Source organism: Gopherus flavomarginatus, chromosome 2 (assembly GCF_025201925.1).
Source record: "Gopherus flavomarginatus isolate rGopFla2 chromosome 2, rGopFla2.mat.asm, whole genome shotgun sequence".
NCBI lineage: Eukaryota > Metazoa > Chordata > Testudines > Testudinidae > Gopherus > Gopherus flavomarginatus.
Window position 1 is genome coordinate 21574789 of NC_066618.1, and position 17873 is coordinate 21592661.

General features: G+C 44.8%; 1 protein-coding gene across 3 annotated transcripts in view; it reads right to left on the reverse strand.

Annotated features, from left to right (window-relative positions):
• PTPRN2 (protein tyrosine phosphatase receptor type N2) overlaps positions 1 to 17873 on the reverse strand; it is a 1080816-nt gene that overhangs the window by 35902 nt on the left and 1027041 nt on the right. For all 3 annotated transcript variants that reach the window (XM_050942222.1, XM_050942220.1, XM_050942221.1), the window contains 2 exons: positions 3841 to 3960; positions 2395 to 2561 (listed from right to left, as the gene is read on the reverse strand). In XM_050942222.1, the coding sequence (XP_050798179.1) occupies positions 2395 to 2561; positions 3841 to 3960 (287 nt within the window). The remainder of the gene's footprint in view (positions 1 to 2394; positions 2562 to 3840; positions 3961 to 17873) is intronic.

Sequence of the window (17873 nt, forward strand, 5' to 3'; positions counted from 1 at the left end):
TACACAAACACATTCAATGCACATAAAATCATGAATATTAAAGGAATGAGAGTAGCACTTGCTAGCACCACTTTAAATAAGGGGTTGTCGATATTCTGTCTGACACCCATTTTGAGGGCTTTATAACTCAGTTGTGATAACTCACCACAGGTGAAACTTTAAATAGCAGGTTTTGAGTGTAAATCATTTATTCTAAAAACCAATTCTAAAATAAATCATCTCAGCAACAGTGCATTACCTTTTGTCATTAAAAAAAACAACGTAAGATGGCCAAGAAACTGAGAGAGTCATAAAAAGCAGCTATTGTGCATGCAAAGATTACTTTTCAGAGGAATTTTACTATGCATTCAATATTACAGATCTATAATACAAAATCTACACTCAAGGAATGGTTATGGTAGGCTGTGAATACATATTAAATGAACAGTGAAACTCAGTTAAATCTTTACATGTTCATTCTGACATCTGCCTCAAGCAGGAAGCATGCCAAATGAACTACCTTCCTCTTCCAGTTTTAATTTCTTTTAAAATACAGTGAGACTATTTCATAGTGTTGTTGTTCATCTCCCGCACAACTTAATTATAAGACTGCACACTTTTTGAGACAGGGATCGTGTCTCACTATAGGCCTGAACTGAGTAACTTCTATTCCTACTGAAGTAAATGAGAAATGAAGGTGCTCAGAACATTAGACAACCAGGCCATATGGATCCAAACCACAGCAAACTTTGTGTTTGAACAGTGTTGTGGACTTTTACACCATGATAGAACTGATTTTATTAAATTGTTAAAGTGGAAATTCAGAATTGCAGTTTGCATATTGCAAAGCATGGAACCAATTCAGGACTTCCACTACAAGATAGTTCACTATACGCATTATTCTATTCCACAGTTCCATTAAAAAGAAGGAAATCAAGCTATAAAAACCACATTACAGTAATATTAAGAGTTTGGACTAGAAGCCAGAGCAAAATCCTTGGAAAATTCAATTACGGCTCCAACTCCATTCTTATGCTAGTGCTCCCTGTTACTCCCATCTCCTATAGTTTTGCATGAAGACACTGTAGCATATATAGAGCATTGCCCTGCCAAAATGCACATAGATACAGTTCCTGCTGAAATCAAAGTATCAAACCCACAATACGTAAGGTAACCCACTGTATATAAATGCATAGGAGCACAGTGATGGCTCAAGGACGGAGTTTCTCCCTTAATTTCAAGGGTAACATTTTGCCAGCAGACAATTAATCAAACTCCCACCAACTTCAGTTGGATTTAGGGCCAGTTTCTTCCCTCAGATGCACATGCACAGCTTCCAGTGTCTTCATTTATTGGAGGGAAGACATTGGCCTTAAAATTCCTTGCTTTTGAGCATTTAACTGAGACCTTTAAATTACCTTAGCAGTCTGTAGATTAATATTACAGTAAAGAGAAAACTATACGCTTGTATTTGGCAACTTGCAGGATTTTGAACTGATTGCTCAAACTTTTCAGAGACTCTTTTCACTGGCCACAAATTTATCACTGTGGAGTATCTAGTACCAATTAACATCTACATTGGACACATTAAGCATGGTTGCAAGCAGAATGAGATTATTTCACATCAATCTTTGTGATTCCTGCCTTTAATTTTGAAATTTAGATTAACAGTAAATATTCAAAGGATCCACTAGTTAATTAGAAAGATGAAAAAGTTTAAAATTTTGTCTTTGTATATTAGTATGATGCTTTATTTTAAGGCAATATCAACTTCCTTTAAAATTCTTGAGAGATCATACTTGTCAGAATTTGCCTCTCCCTCCCCAGACTTCTACACTCTTTCAACCAAATAAACTCTAAGGGCCTGACCTGGTGGTCCTTAAAGGCATGCAACTCCCACTGGCTTGTCTTCACTGGCCTATAACTCAAAGGTAGTTTAGCATGTACACACTGCACAGTGATTCATTTGTGAGATTCCTGCAGCAAGGGTCAGAGGGTAGCCACACAAAAGGTCTTGAAGATGCAAACCCAGGTAAACAGTTGTGAAATAGAGAAACGCAAAGCCACAGGAAAAAATGTAGAGGAAACAAATGCATTCATTCCTTGGATAAGTGAGTGAGTCTTTAGAGCCAGGGAACAGTTAATATGGAAAATTACCTCAACCTCCCTTCTCCCTCTATCCTGTTACCAAAAATAAATAAATAAATAAATAAAATCACTGTTTATGCATACATATTGCAGAATGAGAGCCTACATTTGTATATAAACATATTGCTCTGGCTTCAAAAACTTGGTATAGAGTTATTAATTGAGGGACTTCTCTCCAATATGGATGTAGAAGATAACAGAAAGTGTTTCCTATACAAACAGATCCCCAAATTTGTATTAAATAGACTGTTATGCTTTGCGTTGTACCTGCGAAAATCCAGAAGTGACCTTGTGGAAGCAGGAACTTTCTGATCATGCCAGCTAAGGAAATGGAATTGTGTCACGGTTCGAGTCTCATTGGTCTGTAGGTTTTTCAAGTAGAAGCTCCTCACTAGGAAATCCTCACACCAGATGTGCTCAGAAACCAGATTTACCTACATTACGTAGAAAGGAAAAAAATAGCAATCAATAATTCAAGTTGAAAGTTGGTCTTTCAAAGATCATGGAATCCTTTTGAATGATAACAACAAGCATAAGATTTAGTTATGAATTGGCAATATCATGGAAATAGTTTGTTATTTAGTAGCTATTGTAGCTGTTCTTGCTACAGGGTTGGGGAGTAATTTTTTGTTTCATTAAATTATGTTTAACATTTCTAGATAGTTTTCTCACAAGTTAAAAAATCTTGAAATTGAGATTTTTGACTGATTATGATGGGTCATATATATATATATATATATATATATAGGAAAGACTCTGCTTGATAATATGCCTTAGATCCATCCTTTCATTCTTCACTTGGAGACACCCACAATGTATTGCCCTCCAGAAAATTGTCTAGGATAATTTGAGTAGTTCTCTTTAAAAAATAAATAAATGAGTCTTTTTCACTTGAGAACTTCCAGCCAATTTATGCTGTTCAGCAGAAGCCTACACATAATATGAAGAGCGGGATCATTTTTACAACGTAATGTTTTTGGGGAAAAAATTCACAACTCTGGGATTCAACTATTATTCCTCCAAATCATTTATTCTTTACACTGTGCCCATTATAGTATTATTGTCTTCATTCACTAAACCAGAAGACTAGGAAAAATAATGGACACCCAAAAGTCATGGTATATAGCAACAATGTGATATGATTGATATACTGGGCCAAATATATCAAGCAGAAAGAATGTAAATATTTTTTCACACAACTGAGACTGAAGCTAAAAAGTAAATAGCTTTAATTACAGAAGAATATATATATATATATATATATATATATATATATACACACACACACACACACACACACACACACACACACACAGAGGCTCTCTCTATAAACCCATATATAGCTCTCCTTAGGCACAATTCATTATTTATAAACATACTATTTTCCTTAAAAATATAAATAGTCAGTTATTACATACTTTCCTGCTCATTGATTTGTGATTAGTATGTGAGATTCTCCATCCTTTATCCTATCAGTATATTTGACCCATCATTTACTACATTTTCTTCTATGTAAAACTATACTGTTATCAAGATATGCATATAGTTTTTTATGTGAACATAAAACAACTCAGAATTACCACTACACTAGCATAATATGGGAAACCTCAACTCAATTTACAGGTCAGATCAGATTAAACAATATTTTGCTCTGTATGAAATCAATCCACACACTTACTGTCAAGTTTACAACCAGATATTTTGTTTAAGTACCTCATAGATGTGGTAGAGGTTTGACCCTTCATCTGGCCAATAGTGGTAGCACTGCTTGACTCCATTTTCAGTAAGGGGTGTCAGCATGACAATAACCACACAGCCGTTCTCCCAGACCATCTGCAGACAAAGACAGACACCATGGCCACACTGTGACTGCCTAATTATTGCGTGACATGTATAATTACTGCACTCAGACATACAATCAAAATTTATTCCATTCACAGGAAATTTATTTCATTTTCATTAGACACGTTTACTCTGCAGCTGCTTTCAAATCCCTGAATAAACTGGCACCATATTTTGCATCCTTCCCTGAAATATTAAAGAATTTCCAATGAATTCAATCCATGCCCTTAAACAACAAAAAAGAAAACCCCACAAAGCTTCCCATCCCTAGGACTGTTTTCAGCTATTTTTCTTTCACATTTTCAGATCCATAAAGGAAATGCTTTAAAAAAACCCACAACTGTTTAGTGTCTGATGTTTTACACTAAAACAGCATGGACACATGTAATTAACAATATATTGACTTGCTAAGGTAACACACTGAAATCTGTTTGTATGCTGAGATTTGTTTCTTTTTGCTGTTTGTTATGTACAAAAAGCTGCTGAACAAGTACCTTAACGAAATAGTCATAAAAGTTGCATCCAACCAATCTTAGGGGCAACAAAAAACTTTCCTTGAGAACTATTTCAGGTGGATAAATGTTCCTTTCAAAAACATTGTGTTAAAATACGTTTGCAGACGTGTACATTTTTAATTTAAAATTTTATGTAGGATATAAAATGAAACAGTGCAACCCATCCTCCAGCCTATCCACTCCCCAAACAAGACAGCAGGAGTACAAGAGAACAACGAAACAGCTAACAGCATGACTGTTTAATAATTTAAAATAGCTACAGAGTGGAAAATAGGAATCCAAGGCTCTTCAACTAAAGAGTTTGTGGATGTTTTCACACAAACAAGAAAACAAACAAAGATCGTCTGGCATATCTGCATTCGAAACACAGCTCATGAGTTAACAAAAACACTGCTATGAATTAATATTGAGCAGCATAATCATGAAAAAACATTACTATTATGGTGTACGTTGATGTTATACTCGCATACAACTTTCATTGTCTTTTTATTAGCATATTAAAGTACTGAGTGAAAAGAAAACTGATCTTTTTGGGAAGGGTTAAGTTTATTTCACAGAAATATTTGTAAGCAATTATATTGAGATGTAAATTTATAAATACAAAGGGCCTTTATCAAAACTGCACAAAAATGATACATTCAATTAAATTTTTTAAAAGCATATTATAAAGTCAAATAAAAAGGTTTTCTATTTAATAGTATTAAGTCTCCTCTTTTAAATCTATCTTGCACATGGACAAAAATATTTTCCTTAAAAATAAATTTGTTTCTTTATGCAATACAATAGTTAACATCCTTAAAGCATCCTTTTATACCAAAACTTAGGAAATATATTATGGGTTTCTAAAGTTTGGGGCTTTTTTTGTGATTTTGATGGGGGGGGGCACAGATAGGCAAATTATGGCTATTTTTTTCTTGGAGTAAATACATTTTTCCCTCTTCTCCGGCCGCCCCCCCCCCCCCCAAAAGACTGGTCATCTCTGAATGAACCAAGATTCCTAACAAGATCTTTAGAATCCACCAGTCCCTTCTGCCACTAATTCTCAGCACTGCAAAAATGGTAAACTTGGGTTAAATTGGTAGAGAATAATTTTAATAAATTCTATTTCTTTGGTGGATTTTTATTGGTTTTATCCTATAACTGGCCACCTTATGTATATTAGGGAAGATAATGCCATTTTCACCCAGGTCCACATACCTTCAGACTTCTTCAGTTCAAAATCAGACTAAGATAAGAATTCTTACTTTAAGGTATACAGGCTTTAAAACTATCCTCACTAAATCAGTACTTTCATCACATAACCATTTAATGTGCCTTTAGAAGGTATAGAAGCTCATTGAAGCCATTACGAAAATGAGGAGAAACACAGTTTTTATGAGTGTAATAAAAATACAATGATCTAGACCATAAACTAATCATCTAGCATTCTGCTTGTGCCACCCAAGTGTAACATTATAGAAGCCCACTCATTTAGAGAGGAATCCTTACAGTTTGGTTACACTGTTCATTGGTTCAAAGATACAGCATTTCATTACAGAGGAGCCGTCTGAATCTCTGAAGATTTCATTAAGCATAAATCCAAATGAAAGTTAATTTAAACAAACAATTTCAAAGTTACTCTGGGGTATAATATTTCTTTAAGGTCATTGTTTGAAAACATAGAAGTCAAATGCACTAAATCAAACAGACAATGCAATCTAGTACCATCATCAGCACCACAACAGGCAATTGTGACTGTATCTCCAGTGCTTACCATACATAAGAGATTCACTAAGACTCACTGACTGGGACTTTAAGATTACCATATTTTTTAAAACACTGTGTTGGGCCATCAGGCATTTACTTGTATTTCTTCATGAATAAAACTAGAAGAGGGATGGACCAAATCCAGATCACAGAATTTTACATTGTGGCCAATGGATGACCTCAGAAAACTTTAGAAACTATAACTCCAGAGCACAATACTTTGGGCCCTTGTTTCCCAGAAGTTCTTGCCTCCTGAAGTGTAGCCAGTTCCTGCCCAAACGCTAGTGTTGCTTTTTATTCTCCAAATTTCATCTTTGTCTAGATCAGGTTCTCCTCTAACTTTGCTGCCTGCATTATAATTTTCTTCCAGGAAGCATATACTTCTGCCAAGTCCTGCTTAGCTTCCTCCAGTTGTTCCTCCAGGCTGGGAAGAGGTCTCCGAGTTTCCAAGTGATCTAACAAGTCCATCCAATCCTCTTATATGTTCCCATAAGGGCTAAGCATCCCTGACTGTAACTGCAGTACCTGAGTAGGTTTCTCCCTTACTGGCTCAGGTACCATCCCCTACCCCAGGGGTCAGCAACATTTCAGAAGTGGTGTGCCGAGTCTTCATTTATTCACTCTAACTTAAGGTTTCACATGCCGGCAATACGTTTTAATGGTTTTTAGAAGGTCTCTCTCTACAAGTCTATATATTATATAACTAAACTAGTGTTGTATTGTAAAATAAACAAGGTTCTCAAAATGTTTAAGAAGCTTCATTTAAAATTAAATTAAAATGTTGATCTTACGCCACCGACCCACTCAGCTCGCTGCTGGTCTGGGGTTCTGTTCACCCAGGCCAGCACTGGGCTGAGTGGGGCCTGCAGCCGAAGGGTCTGGCAGCCAGAACCCCAGACCAGCAGTGGGCTGTGTGGGGCTGGTGGCCGGGACCCCAGACTGGCAGTGGGCTGAGCGGCTCAGCCCACTGCCGCTCAGGGGTTCCATCCTCCGGCTCCTGCCAGCCGGGATCCTGGCTGCCAGACCTGCTTAGCCTAGTGCCGGACTGGAGTCCCAGCCCTGCCCACATACAGTGGATACCTACCTTCTCCCTGGTTCTGGCCCATTCTCTTCCTCTCTCTGCACTGAGCTGAGAGTTGGAGTGGACCGAGCACAGGGCTGGGGGTGAAGGGTCTGGCCAGGAGCTAAAATGAAGGAGGGGGCTCAGGGTTGGGGCAGGAGGTTTGGGTGTGGGGGCACTTACCTAGGCAGCTCCCATGTGGTGTGAGGGGTGCAGGGGCTCCCGTTTGGTGCTTCGGGTGAGGGTGGGGATGTGCAGGGTGCAGGGGATGTGGGGGGGTGCTGGGGACGTGAGGGTGCAAGAGTCAGGGCAGAGGGCTGGGGGCATGTGAAGGGGGTGCAGGTGTCAAGGTAGGGGGGCTGGGTATGTCTGGGGGTGCCAGTCAGGGCTGGGGTCATGGGGGGAGGTCAAGTCAACTGAGGGCTGGGTGGTATAAGGCTCAGGGCAGGGGCGTGTGTGTGGGGGGAGCGGGGGGGAGCGGGGCAGAGGGCTGGGTGACTGCACCCCCAACCCCCCCTGCTCCTTGTTCCAACTACCTCCTCCTGGGACCCCACCCCCTATCTTAGCCTCCCTGCCCCTCACCTCCTGACTGCCCCCCCTAGGACCCTACTCGTTCCCTGACTGCCCCAACCTTTATCCACACCCAGACAGACCCCCCCGGACTCCCATGCCTAACTAATCGCTCCCCGCCCCCTGACAGGATCCCCAGAACTCTGGACCCATACAACCCCCCCCACCTGCTCCCTGCCTGCCCCAACCCCTCTCCACACCCCTACCTCCTGGCAGTCCCCCTAGAACTCCTGACTCATCCAACCCCCACCTCCAGCTCCTTGTCCCCTGACCCTAACTGCTCCCCCAGGACCCTCTTTGCTCCCTGTCCCCTGACTGCCCTGACCCCTATCCACGCCCCAAATAGACCCCGGGACTCATATGCCCCATCCAACCCCCCCTGCTCCCTGACTGCCCCCTCCAGAGACCCCCACCCCTAACCACCCCCCATCCAACCCACCCTGCTGCCTGTCCCTTGACTACCCCCATCCCTTACCCAACCCCCCCCCAGCCCCAGAGCCGGCCCCCTTACCATGAGGCTCCTTGCTCATCTGGAGCCCTGCCGCCGCCGCCACCCCCCTGTGCGCAGCCCTGCTCTGCTCCGCCCCGCCCCTCAGAGCGCTGTGCGCGCAGCAGCAGGGCTCTGGGTGAGCGGGGAGCATCTTTCCCTCCTCATGGAGCCAAACGCTGCCCCGCAGGAGTGCACAGCCCCAGCCCCCCAGAGCTCTGCGCGGGTGGGAGCAGGGCTCTGGGGGAAGGGGCCGGCGGCTTGCTGCGCTAGGCCAGCACTCCGGCGCGGGACCACGGACCCCATGTCGGCGGGATTTTTAATGACACGTGGAGTCCCAGCAGGCAGCCACGTGCCATTAAAAATTGGCTCGCGTGCCATAGGTTGCCAACCCCTGCCCTACCCCATCAAGGCCAGAAAACCTTGCCAGTCTCTGCCCTGGATCACAGGCCACAGAAAACTCTTCACCCTCTGACTAGTATCAGAGGGGTAGCTGTGTTAGTCTGGATCTGTAAAAGCAGCAAAGAATCCTGTGGCACCTAATAGGCTAACAGACATTTTGGAGCATGAGCTTTCGTGGGTGAATACCCACTTTGTTGGATGCATGCAATGGCACCCTATGACTCTCACTTAGCCACACGGGCCTTGTACCTTTAACTCCACCACATCTGATGGGCAGACTCGGGTGCCTCCGTGTACACAAGATATGTGGAATGGGAGATGTCGGTCTATAATACCAGACGGAAGTCTATTTCCCTTGGTAAGAGTTTGCCTGCAGCCTGAGTCCCCCAGGCCCTTCAGTTTGGGTATTGCCTCAGTTTGATGGATCCCATGAAGGGCGGTGTTCAACTCTGATTTAAGGAGCCTCTCAAACCACAATCGCCCACAGCTGAAACACAAAATGAGGCTTCCCTGACTACCTGCCATGATGCTTCCCCTGGAGGGAGCAACTGGGCTGGAGGTCAGTGGCTCATCTGAGCCCCAAAATTTAGGGCTGCCTAGGATTCTTCTTCCCAGTGGAGATTCCTCAGCCTCTGGAGACTGGGATCTTACTGCCTTCTTGGGGTGATGTTTTTACCCTGGCCCAGCACTCAGCTTCCTTGGTACTACTGGTACATTGCCAAAAAGGCTAACGGCATTTTGAGGGTGTATAAGTAGGAGCACTGCCAGCAGATAGAGGGATGTGATCATTCCCCTCTATTTGGCATTGGTGAGGCCTCATCTGGAGTAATGTGTCCAGTTTTGGGCCCCGCATTACAAGAAGGATGTGGAAAGAGTCCAGTGCAGGGCAACAAAAATGATTAGGGGGCTGGAGCACATGACTTATGAGGAGAGGCTGAGGGAACTGGGATTATTTAGTCTGCAGAAGAGAAGAATGAGGGGGGGATTTGACAGCTGCTTTCAACTACCTGAAAGGGGGTTCCAAAGAGGAAGGAACTAGGCTGTTCTCAGTGGTGGCAGATGACAGAACAAGGAGTAATGGTCTCAAGTTGCAGTGGGGGAGGTTTACATTGGATATTAGGAAAAACTTTTTCCACTAGGAGGGTGGTGAAGCACTGGAATGGGTTACCTAGGGAGGTGATGAATCTCCTTCCTTAGAGGCTTTTAAGGTCAGGCTTGATAAAGCCCTGGCTGGGATGATTTAGTGGGAATTGGTCCTGCTTTGAGCAGGGGGTCGGACTAGATGACCTCCTGAGGTCCCTTCCAACACTCATATTCTATGATTCTGTCTGTCTCCAAATAGCCCTCTTTTCTTTCCATTCCAGCAGACAATGTCCAAAATGGCCAGACTCAGCTTTGGGCTCCAACTAGCAGAACCTGCAGAAATTGTTCTATGAAAATTTGATCCATAATTCCCCCTACAGAGTACATCTTTGTGAATAGCCTGCACAATGCCAGGTCTCAGAGTCACCGAGTCATCACCCTGGGCTGTTTTCTGTTTGGGAATGGTTCCATTCTACAGTGGTGTTGATAGGCTTCAGGTGTCAGCTCCAACTGATCTAAAATGACTTCTCTAGCTAGGGCATGTGACTAGGGGATATATTCTGCTTGGGCCTCTCCTGACAGAAACAGGTGCTACCTGGGACACCCAGGATGATTCTGCCCATCTGTTACCCTAGCCATCCATTCAAATATACATAAAATGCCTCCAGGTTATTGTCTGACCCCAGCTTCACCAACCCTGAAACTGGCATGCTGAGGTCTCCTTCACCAGGAGGTACTCAACTCCCACAGATCAATTTTCCCCAGGCATTGCAGGAAAAGCTCCTGCTGCAGCTGCTGGGTTGCCTGTAGCAAAAGCAGCAGGCAGCCTGGGTCTGAACCTGCTGTGCTGCCAACATCCAGACTACGCCCTCCATTCTGCAGCTTCTCTGTTATTTCTCCTTTTTCAGAGGGGTTCTCAGTGGATCCCAGACAAGCCCCCACCTGTGACAAAGTTGTCATCACAACATGCCCCCCCTTGTAGCTAGATGTCTCATTGAAGCAGCTGTGCCTCAATTTCCCCTACTGTCCTTTTGGTCTACTCCAGCTGCAAGAGTGACCTAAGTATATTAAGTAAACCTTCAGCACAACTGTTGCTTATCTTCCTCCTCCTCCCTGGTTCAATCAATCCCCTGATCCAGGAGCTGGCATGCTCCTCCTATTACTCAGGGTTCCAGGCAGGCTTTAGGTCATCAGAGCCCCATCTCAGCAAGACTTCCAGCTTTCCCTGGAAAAGCCTGTCTGATCCTTTCCCCCCACCCTTTCTCCCTCACAGCCTTCTTCTCAGGCTGCTTCCCAGTGAAATAGCACTTCCTACCTTCTCCTCTCTGGGTCTCCTCCCCACAACTGGGCTCATCCAGCTTTCTATGGAGACAAACTCTGCCCTCCCCCTGGTGCATTTTACTTCTAATTAGTCCTGGTTTACCTTCCAGGTGCACCAAGGCTGGTTAATTGACCTCTCAGGGCCATCTTAACCCTTTTGCAACCTGTATGGGGGAAACACCCCCATCACAGGCCCTTGTGCTTCTTTCAAGTTGGCAGTGTGGCACTCCTGCTTATAGAAGATACAGTCAATGACACTCAGAAGGCAGTAGCCTAGCAGGAGAGCTGCTGAAGCTATATAATAACTGGAAGACCAATTACAAATTCCTGAATTTTGCAAATTAGGTATGCAATAAAAGAGCAAAGAGATTTAAGTTCCTTGATGCAGGGACTGTCTCTGTTACATGCTACTGCAATACAAATAAAATAAATAATAATGCAAAATAAGATATTTTGTTCCTTTGGCTTGTGCAGTTTTATTTTAATCATTTATTATTGTAGAATACTTCCAGTAGACCAAGAAACTTTAAATGGAATGCATTGCATAAACAGAATGAAATCTTCGTTATATGAGATTTCACTATTGACTCTGCTATGAAAGCTATGCTGACAAATGAAGACAGAGTATCATTTTCTATGCACTAACTAGAAATTTTATAAACTACATGCACATGGATTAACACAGCTCAATTTAACAATCTTTTAACATGGTTCTGCTGTATGCTTCAATCTCAAGACAGTTCTCACAGGTGTGTAAAACCATCTTTTTCATCAGTTACAAATTAAGGGCCGAGTCCTGCAACCCTTAGATGAAAAGTGTATTAATTTGATATCTTTGGGGCTACTTGTGGGTGAAATTCACCATATGCAGAAAGCCCACACGAGGACTGTGTGTCATGTCAGTTTCATAAGTGGTGAATAGAACTGGTGAGTGCTCTCTGCATAAAGAGGACTTTCACTCTGTGTGAATTACTTGCATAAGAGTTGCAGAATTCGTTTCCAAATAAAGATAAAAACAAAGCTGTAAATGAAAGAATCATTGCACTGTAACACTATCATGCAGAGTGGCAACTTTAAAAAAAAAGTAGAAAATTTTAAAGTATCTCCTTGGTCATTAACTTTTAATAAAACAACTTTGGTTAATCACTTAAAAATTCTCATGTTTCAGGTATTCTTACAAGAGAATGGTAATTGTTTTAAGTGCATATTCAAAATGACTAGTCCATCCAAACCCTTTTTTTTGTGGAAGGTGGCAATCCTAGACCTTATTTTAATGACTAGTGAAGTGACCACATGTGTGCTTCAACTAGAAATACTGCACTTCTTTAGTAGGGACTGATGGACAAATTTTAAGAATGAATGGATTTCAGTGTAAACAACACATATGGTCATAGGTTAAATCCAACTTCTGTTCATTAGAAGCAACAACAACAACAAGCTGATCATCCAAGTAATAGGCAATATTTTAAAATACATTTGTCATAAACAGATAGCTAAGGGTTAATGTCTCTTTCACCTGTAAAGGGTTAACAAACAAACAGTGACCTGCAACTCCTGACCAGAGGACCAATCAGGAGACAAGATACTTTCAAATCTCGTGTGGAGGGAAGCCTTTGCGTGTGTTTTTGGGTTTGGCTTTGTTCCTTCTGGGTCCTGGACAGGACTAGAGGTGCAACCAGGTTTCTGCCAATCTCCCTGCTACAGTCTCTTATCTATTCAGAATAGTAAGTAAGTACAAAGGCGGTGATAGTCTTTTAACTTGTTTTTCTTTATTTGCAGATGTGTACTTGCTGGAAGTAGCTTAAATTGTGTTTCTGCTGGAGAAAGCTTCTTTCTATTGGCCATAAGCTAAAAAACCCTGCATATTTACCATCTTGATTACAGAGACAGTTTTAATGTTTTTTCCTTCTTTATTAATTTTTTTTTTTTTTTTTTTTTAAATCTAATTGATTTTTTGGTTATCTATTGTAAGACTCCAGGGAAGGGAGTCTGCACTCACCAGGGAGAAAGGAAAGGGAGGAGGGAAGAAAAACCTGCTCTCTGTGTTTATCTCTGTATCTCTCTCTGGGGAAGAAGGGAGGGGGAAGGTAACATTCCTCTCAGGGTAGATCTCCTAGTATACCCAGGCAGGAAATATCTGGGAGGAGGTAAAGAAGGAGGAGGGAATGGTTTATATCCCTTTGTTGTGAGACTCAAGGAATTTGGGTCTTGTAGTCCCCAGGGAAGGTTTGGGGAGACCAGAGTTTATCAGGTACTCAGAATCCTGATTGGTGGCAGCCTATCAGATCTAAGCTGGTAATTAAGCTTAGGGAAATTCATGCTAGTACCCATATTTTGGATGCTAAGGTCCAGATTTGGGAATTATACTATGACAACATTGCAGCAGCTACAGTTTGGGTATTTGAAGAATGGGAATAAAGTAGCAGCACAGAAAACAAATGGTAAATGTATTTTTCAGGATTTTAATAAAACCTGACAATTTTAAAGACAAAGAAAAATTTAGCACCAAGAAGAAAATTCTTTAAAAATTAAAAATGTAAAATCCAAACCATTGCAGAATCAGACATATTTTACTTGTTAGATTTTGTGAAGTTTAATTCACTTAACAATGGTTTATTTTTAACTTCTACATTTCAAATGTAGACTAGTATACCTGATAGTGTTAATCACAAAATGATTCCCCCCCACTACAAAAAGTTTTGATTACATGAAAATGTTTACATTTAAACTTCTTGTGGGTGTTTTCATTGAAAAACTAAAAATTTAAATCAAGGCATGTTTTGAGATTGGATTTGCAGTTTTTCAATTAAAACAAAAAATATCCATACAAATGGATATTTTCCATGAAAATGTAAATTAAGTCAAAAAACCAACTTTTTGTTTAAAATGTTTTGATGGAAAATGTCTGATGATCTTTAATGTTTCACATAAGACAAGGGTCAAACTGGGCCAAGTCATGGCTGAATCATATGGCTCAACAAATCAGAACTTGGAAGACAGAAAGCTGTTGCAAAAAGTCTGTAGGGTTGCAAAGACAGCCTTCAAAATATGTGTTGAGTTATAAAGAATCTTTGCAAGTAGCTTGAAACAATAACTCAAAGGACTGGTAAACTTACATCAACATAGCTACATCTCTCAGGGGTGTGAAAAATCCACCCTGAGAGACACAAGTAAGCCAACCTAACCTCCATTGTAGATAGCACCAAACAACAGAATTCTTCTGTCAACTTAACTACCACTTCCTTCAGCTGGTGGATTACCTATACCAATGTGAGGGATTGTCTACACTGCTACAACAGTGCAGATGCAGCGCTGTAGCTGTGCCACTGTAGCAGTTTAAATGTAGACACATCCTAAGAGAGGAAAAGACGGTTACTCACCTTTGTAACTGTTGTTCTTCGAGATGTGTTGCTCACATCCATTCCAGTTAGGTGTGCGCGCCGCGCGTGCACGTTCGTCGGAAACTTTTTACCCTAGCAACTCCAGTGGGCCGGCAGGTCGCCCCCTGGAGTGGCGCCGCCATGGCGCCCAATATATATCCCTGCCGGCCCACCCGCTCCTCGGTTCCTTCTTGCCGGCTACTCCGACAGTGGGGAAGGAGGGCGGGTGTGGAATGGATGTGAGCAACACATCTCGAAGAACAACAGTTACAAAGGTGAGTAACCGTCTTTTCTTCTTCGAGTGATTGCTCACATCCATTCCAGTTAGGTGAATCCCAAGCCATACCTAGGCGGTGGGGTCGGAGTGAGAAGTCGCGGCATGGAGCACTGCAGTTCCGAAGGCCGCGTCGTCTCTTGACTGCTGGACCAGGGCGTAGTGGGAAGCAAAGGTGTGGACCGATGACCAGGTCGCTGCCCGACAGATTTCCTGGATGGGCACACGGGCGAGGAAAGCCAGCGACGACGCCTGCGCCCTGGTAGAATGCGCAGTCACACGGCCCGTAGGGACATGGGCCAAGTCATAGCAGGTCCTGATGCAGGACGTTACCCAAGAGGATAACCTCTGGGAGGAGATAGGAAGCCCTTTCATGCGGTCCGCTACTGCCACGAAAAGCTGGGGGGATTTGCGGAAGGGCTTGGTCCTCTCCACGTAGAACGCGAGAACCCTACGGACATCAAGCGAGTGGAGCTGCTGCTCCCTGCCTGAGGAGTGAGGTTTCGGGAAAAAAACCGGGAGGAATATCTCTTGGTTGACGTGGAAGGCTGAGACCACCTTGGGGAGAAAAGCAGGGTGTGGTCTCAGCTGCACCTTGTCTTTGTGGAAGACCGTATATGGGGGGTCTACCACAAGAGCCCGGAGTTCCGACACCCTTCTAGCTGAGGTGATAGCTACTAGAAAGGCCGTCTTCCAAGAGAGGTAAAGCAGGGAGCAAGTAGCTAACGGCTCAAAGGGGGGCCCCATGAGCCGGGACAACACCAGGTTAAGATCCCAGGTTGGAGCAGGGGGACGGACGTTAGGGTATAAACGTTCCAGCCCCTTAAGGAATCTAGACACCGTCGGGTGAGAAAAAACAGAGCGACCATCCGCACCCGGGTGAAAGGTGGAGATAGCTGCCAGGTGGACTCGCAACGACGATATGGCCAGACCTTGCCCTTTGAGGGACCAAATGTAGTCTAAGATGTCGGCTACCGAAACTTCCAAAGGGCGGAGATTTCTCTCCACGCACCAACAGGAGAAGCGTTTCCATTTGGCCAAATATGTCGCTCTTGTGGACGGCTTCCTGCTGCCCAAGAGCACCTCCCTCACCGGCGTGGAACAGCGCAGCTCAGAGCCAGTCAGCCACGCAGGAGCCACGCCGCTAGGTGCAGCGACTGCAGGTCCGGGTGACAGAGGGTCCCGTGCTCCTGGGTAATCAGGTCCGGATGAAGCGGCAGGGGAACTGGGTCGGCTATGGTCAGGTCCAGCAGCATGGGGTACCAGTGCTGTCTGGGCCATGCCGGGGCTACCATGATCACGTGAGCCCTGTCCCTGCGCACCTTCAGAAGGACCCTGTGAACCAGAGGGAATGGGGGAAACGCATAGTACAGGTGGGTCGACCACTGGATGAGGAAGGCATCCGCTATCGACCCGGGCTCCCTGCCCTGAAAGGAGCAGAACGCTTGGCACTTCCTGTTCCCCTTGGACGCGAAGAGGTCCACCCGGGGATAACCCCACCTCCGGAAGATGGAGAGGGCGACGTCTGGGCGAAGGGACCACTCGTGTGACAGGAAGGATCTGCTCAATCGATCCGCCAGCGTGTTCCGTACTCCGGGGAGGAAGGAAGCCATGAGGTGAATGGAGTGGGCTACACAAAAGTCCCAGAGTCGTATCGCCTCGTGGCACAGGGAGGAGGATCTGGTGCCGCCCTGCTTGTTGATATAATACATGGTCGTCGTGTTGTCGGTGAACACCGCGACACAGCGACCCTGAAGCTGATGACAGAACGTTTGACAACCAAGAGGACCGCTCTCAACTCCCGCATGTTGATGTGTAGCCCCACCTCCTCCTGGGACCACAGGCCCTGTGTCCTCAGGGTCCCTAGGTGGGCCCCCCAGCCGAGATCCGAGGCATCCGTTGTTAGGGACACCGAGGGCTGAGGTGGGTGGAAGGGGAGACCCGCACATAACACTGACTGGTCTAGCCACCAGCCGAGGGAATCTAATACCCTCTGGGGGATTGTGATTAACATATCTAGCGGCTGTCTTGTCGGCCTGTAATGACTGATGAGCCACAACTGGAGGGGCCTCATGCGGAGCCGAGCGTAATCGGTCACAAAGGTACAAGCCGCCATGTGGCCTAACAGGGTTAGACATGTCCGTACTGACGTTAAGGGGGCTGTCCGCAGCCGTTGCACGATCGCCGACAAGGCCTGGAACCGCTGCAATGGCAGCAAGGCCCTGCCCACAGTGGCGTCCAGGACGGCCCCGATGAATTCCACCCTTTGTGTGGGAATCAGGGTGGACTTGTCCGTGTTTACCAAGAGGCCCAGAGTGGCGAACATGTCGGTGATCACGCGGACATGGCTGCAGACTTGTTGTTCCGACGTGCCCCGAATCAACCAATCATCCAGATACGGAAACACGTGGATACGACTGCGCCGAAGCTGCGCCACAACAACTGCCATGCATTTCGTAAACACCCTCGGGGCCGTGGACAGGCCAAATGGGAGGACTGCAAATTGATAATGAAGAGGCCCCACAACGAAGCGAAGGAAACGTCTGTGACGTGGCCAGATGGCAATGTGAAAATACGCGTCCTGCATGTCGAGGGCGGCGTACCAGTCTCCCGGATCCAGGGATGGGATAATGGTCCCCAGGGATACCATGCGGAACTTCAACTTCACCAGGTACTTGTTGAGCTCTCGCAGGTCGAGGATAGGCCTGAGGCCCCCCTTGGCTTTGGGGATCAGAAAGTAGCGGGAATAAAACCCCTTGCCTTTCTCGTTCTCCGGCACCGCCTCTATAGCTCCTTTGCCGAGGAGCGTCTGCACCTCCTGTCGAAGGAATTGCTCGTGAGAGGGGTCCCTGAAGAGGGACGAGGAAGGGGGGCGGGAAGGAGGAAATGAAACAAACTGCAGGCGGTATCCCGACTGCACCGTGCTTAAGACCCAGCGGTCTGATGTTATTAGGGACCACGCTGGGAGGAAAAACGAAAGGCGGTTGGAAAACGGGGGGGAAGGATCCATTGGGGAAACTGTTACTGCGCCCTCGGGCGCACCTTCAAAATGAAGGCTTAGGTCCAG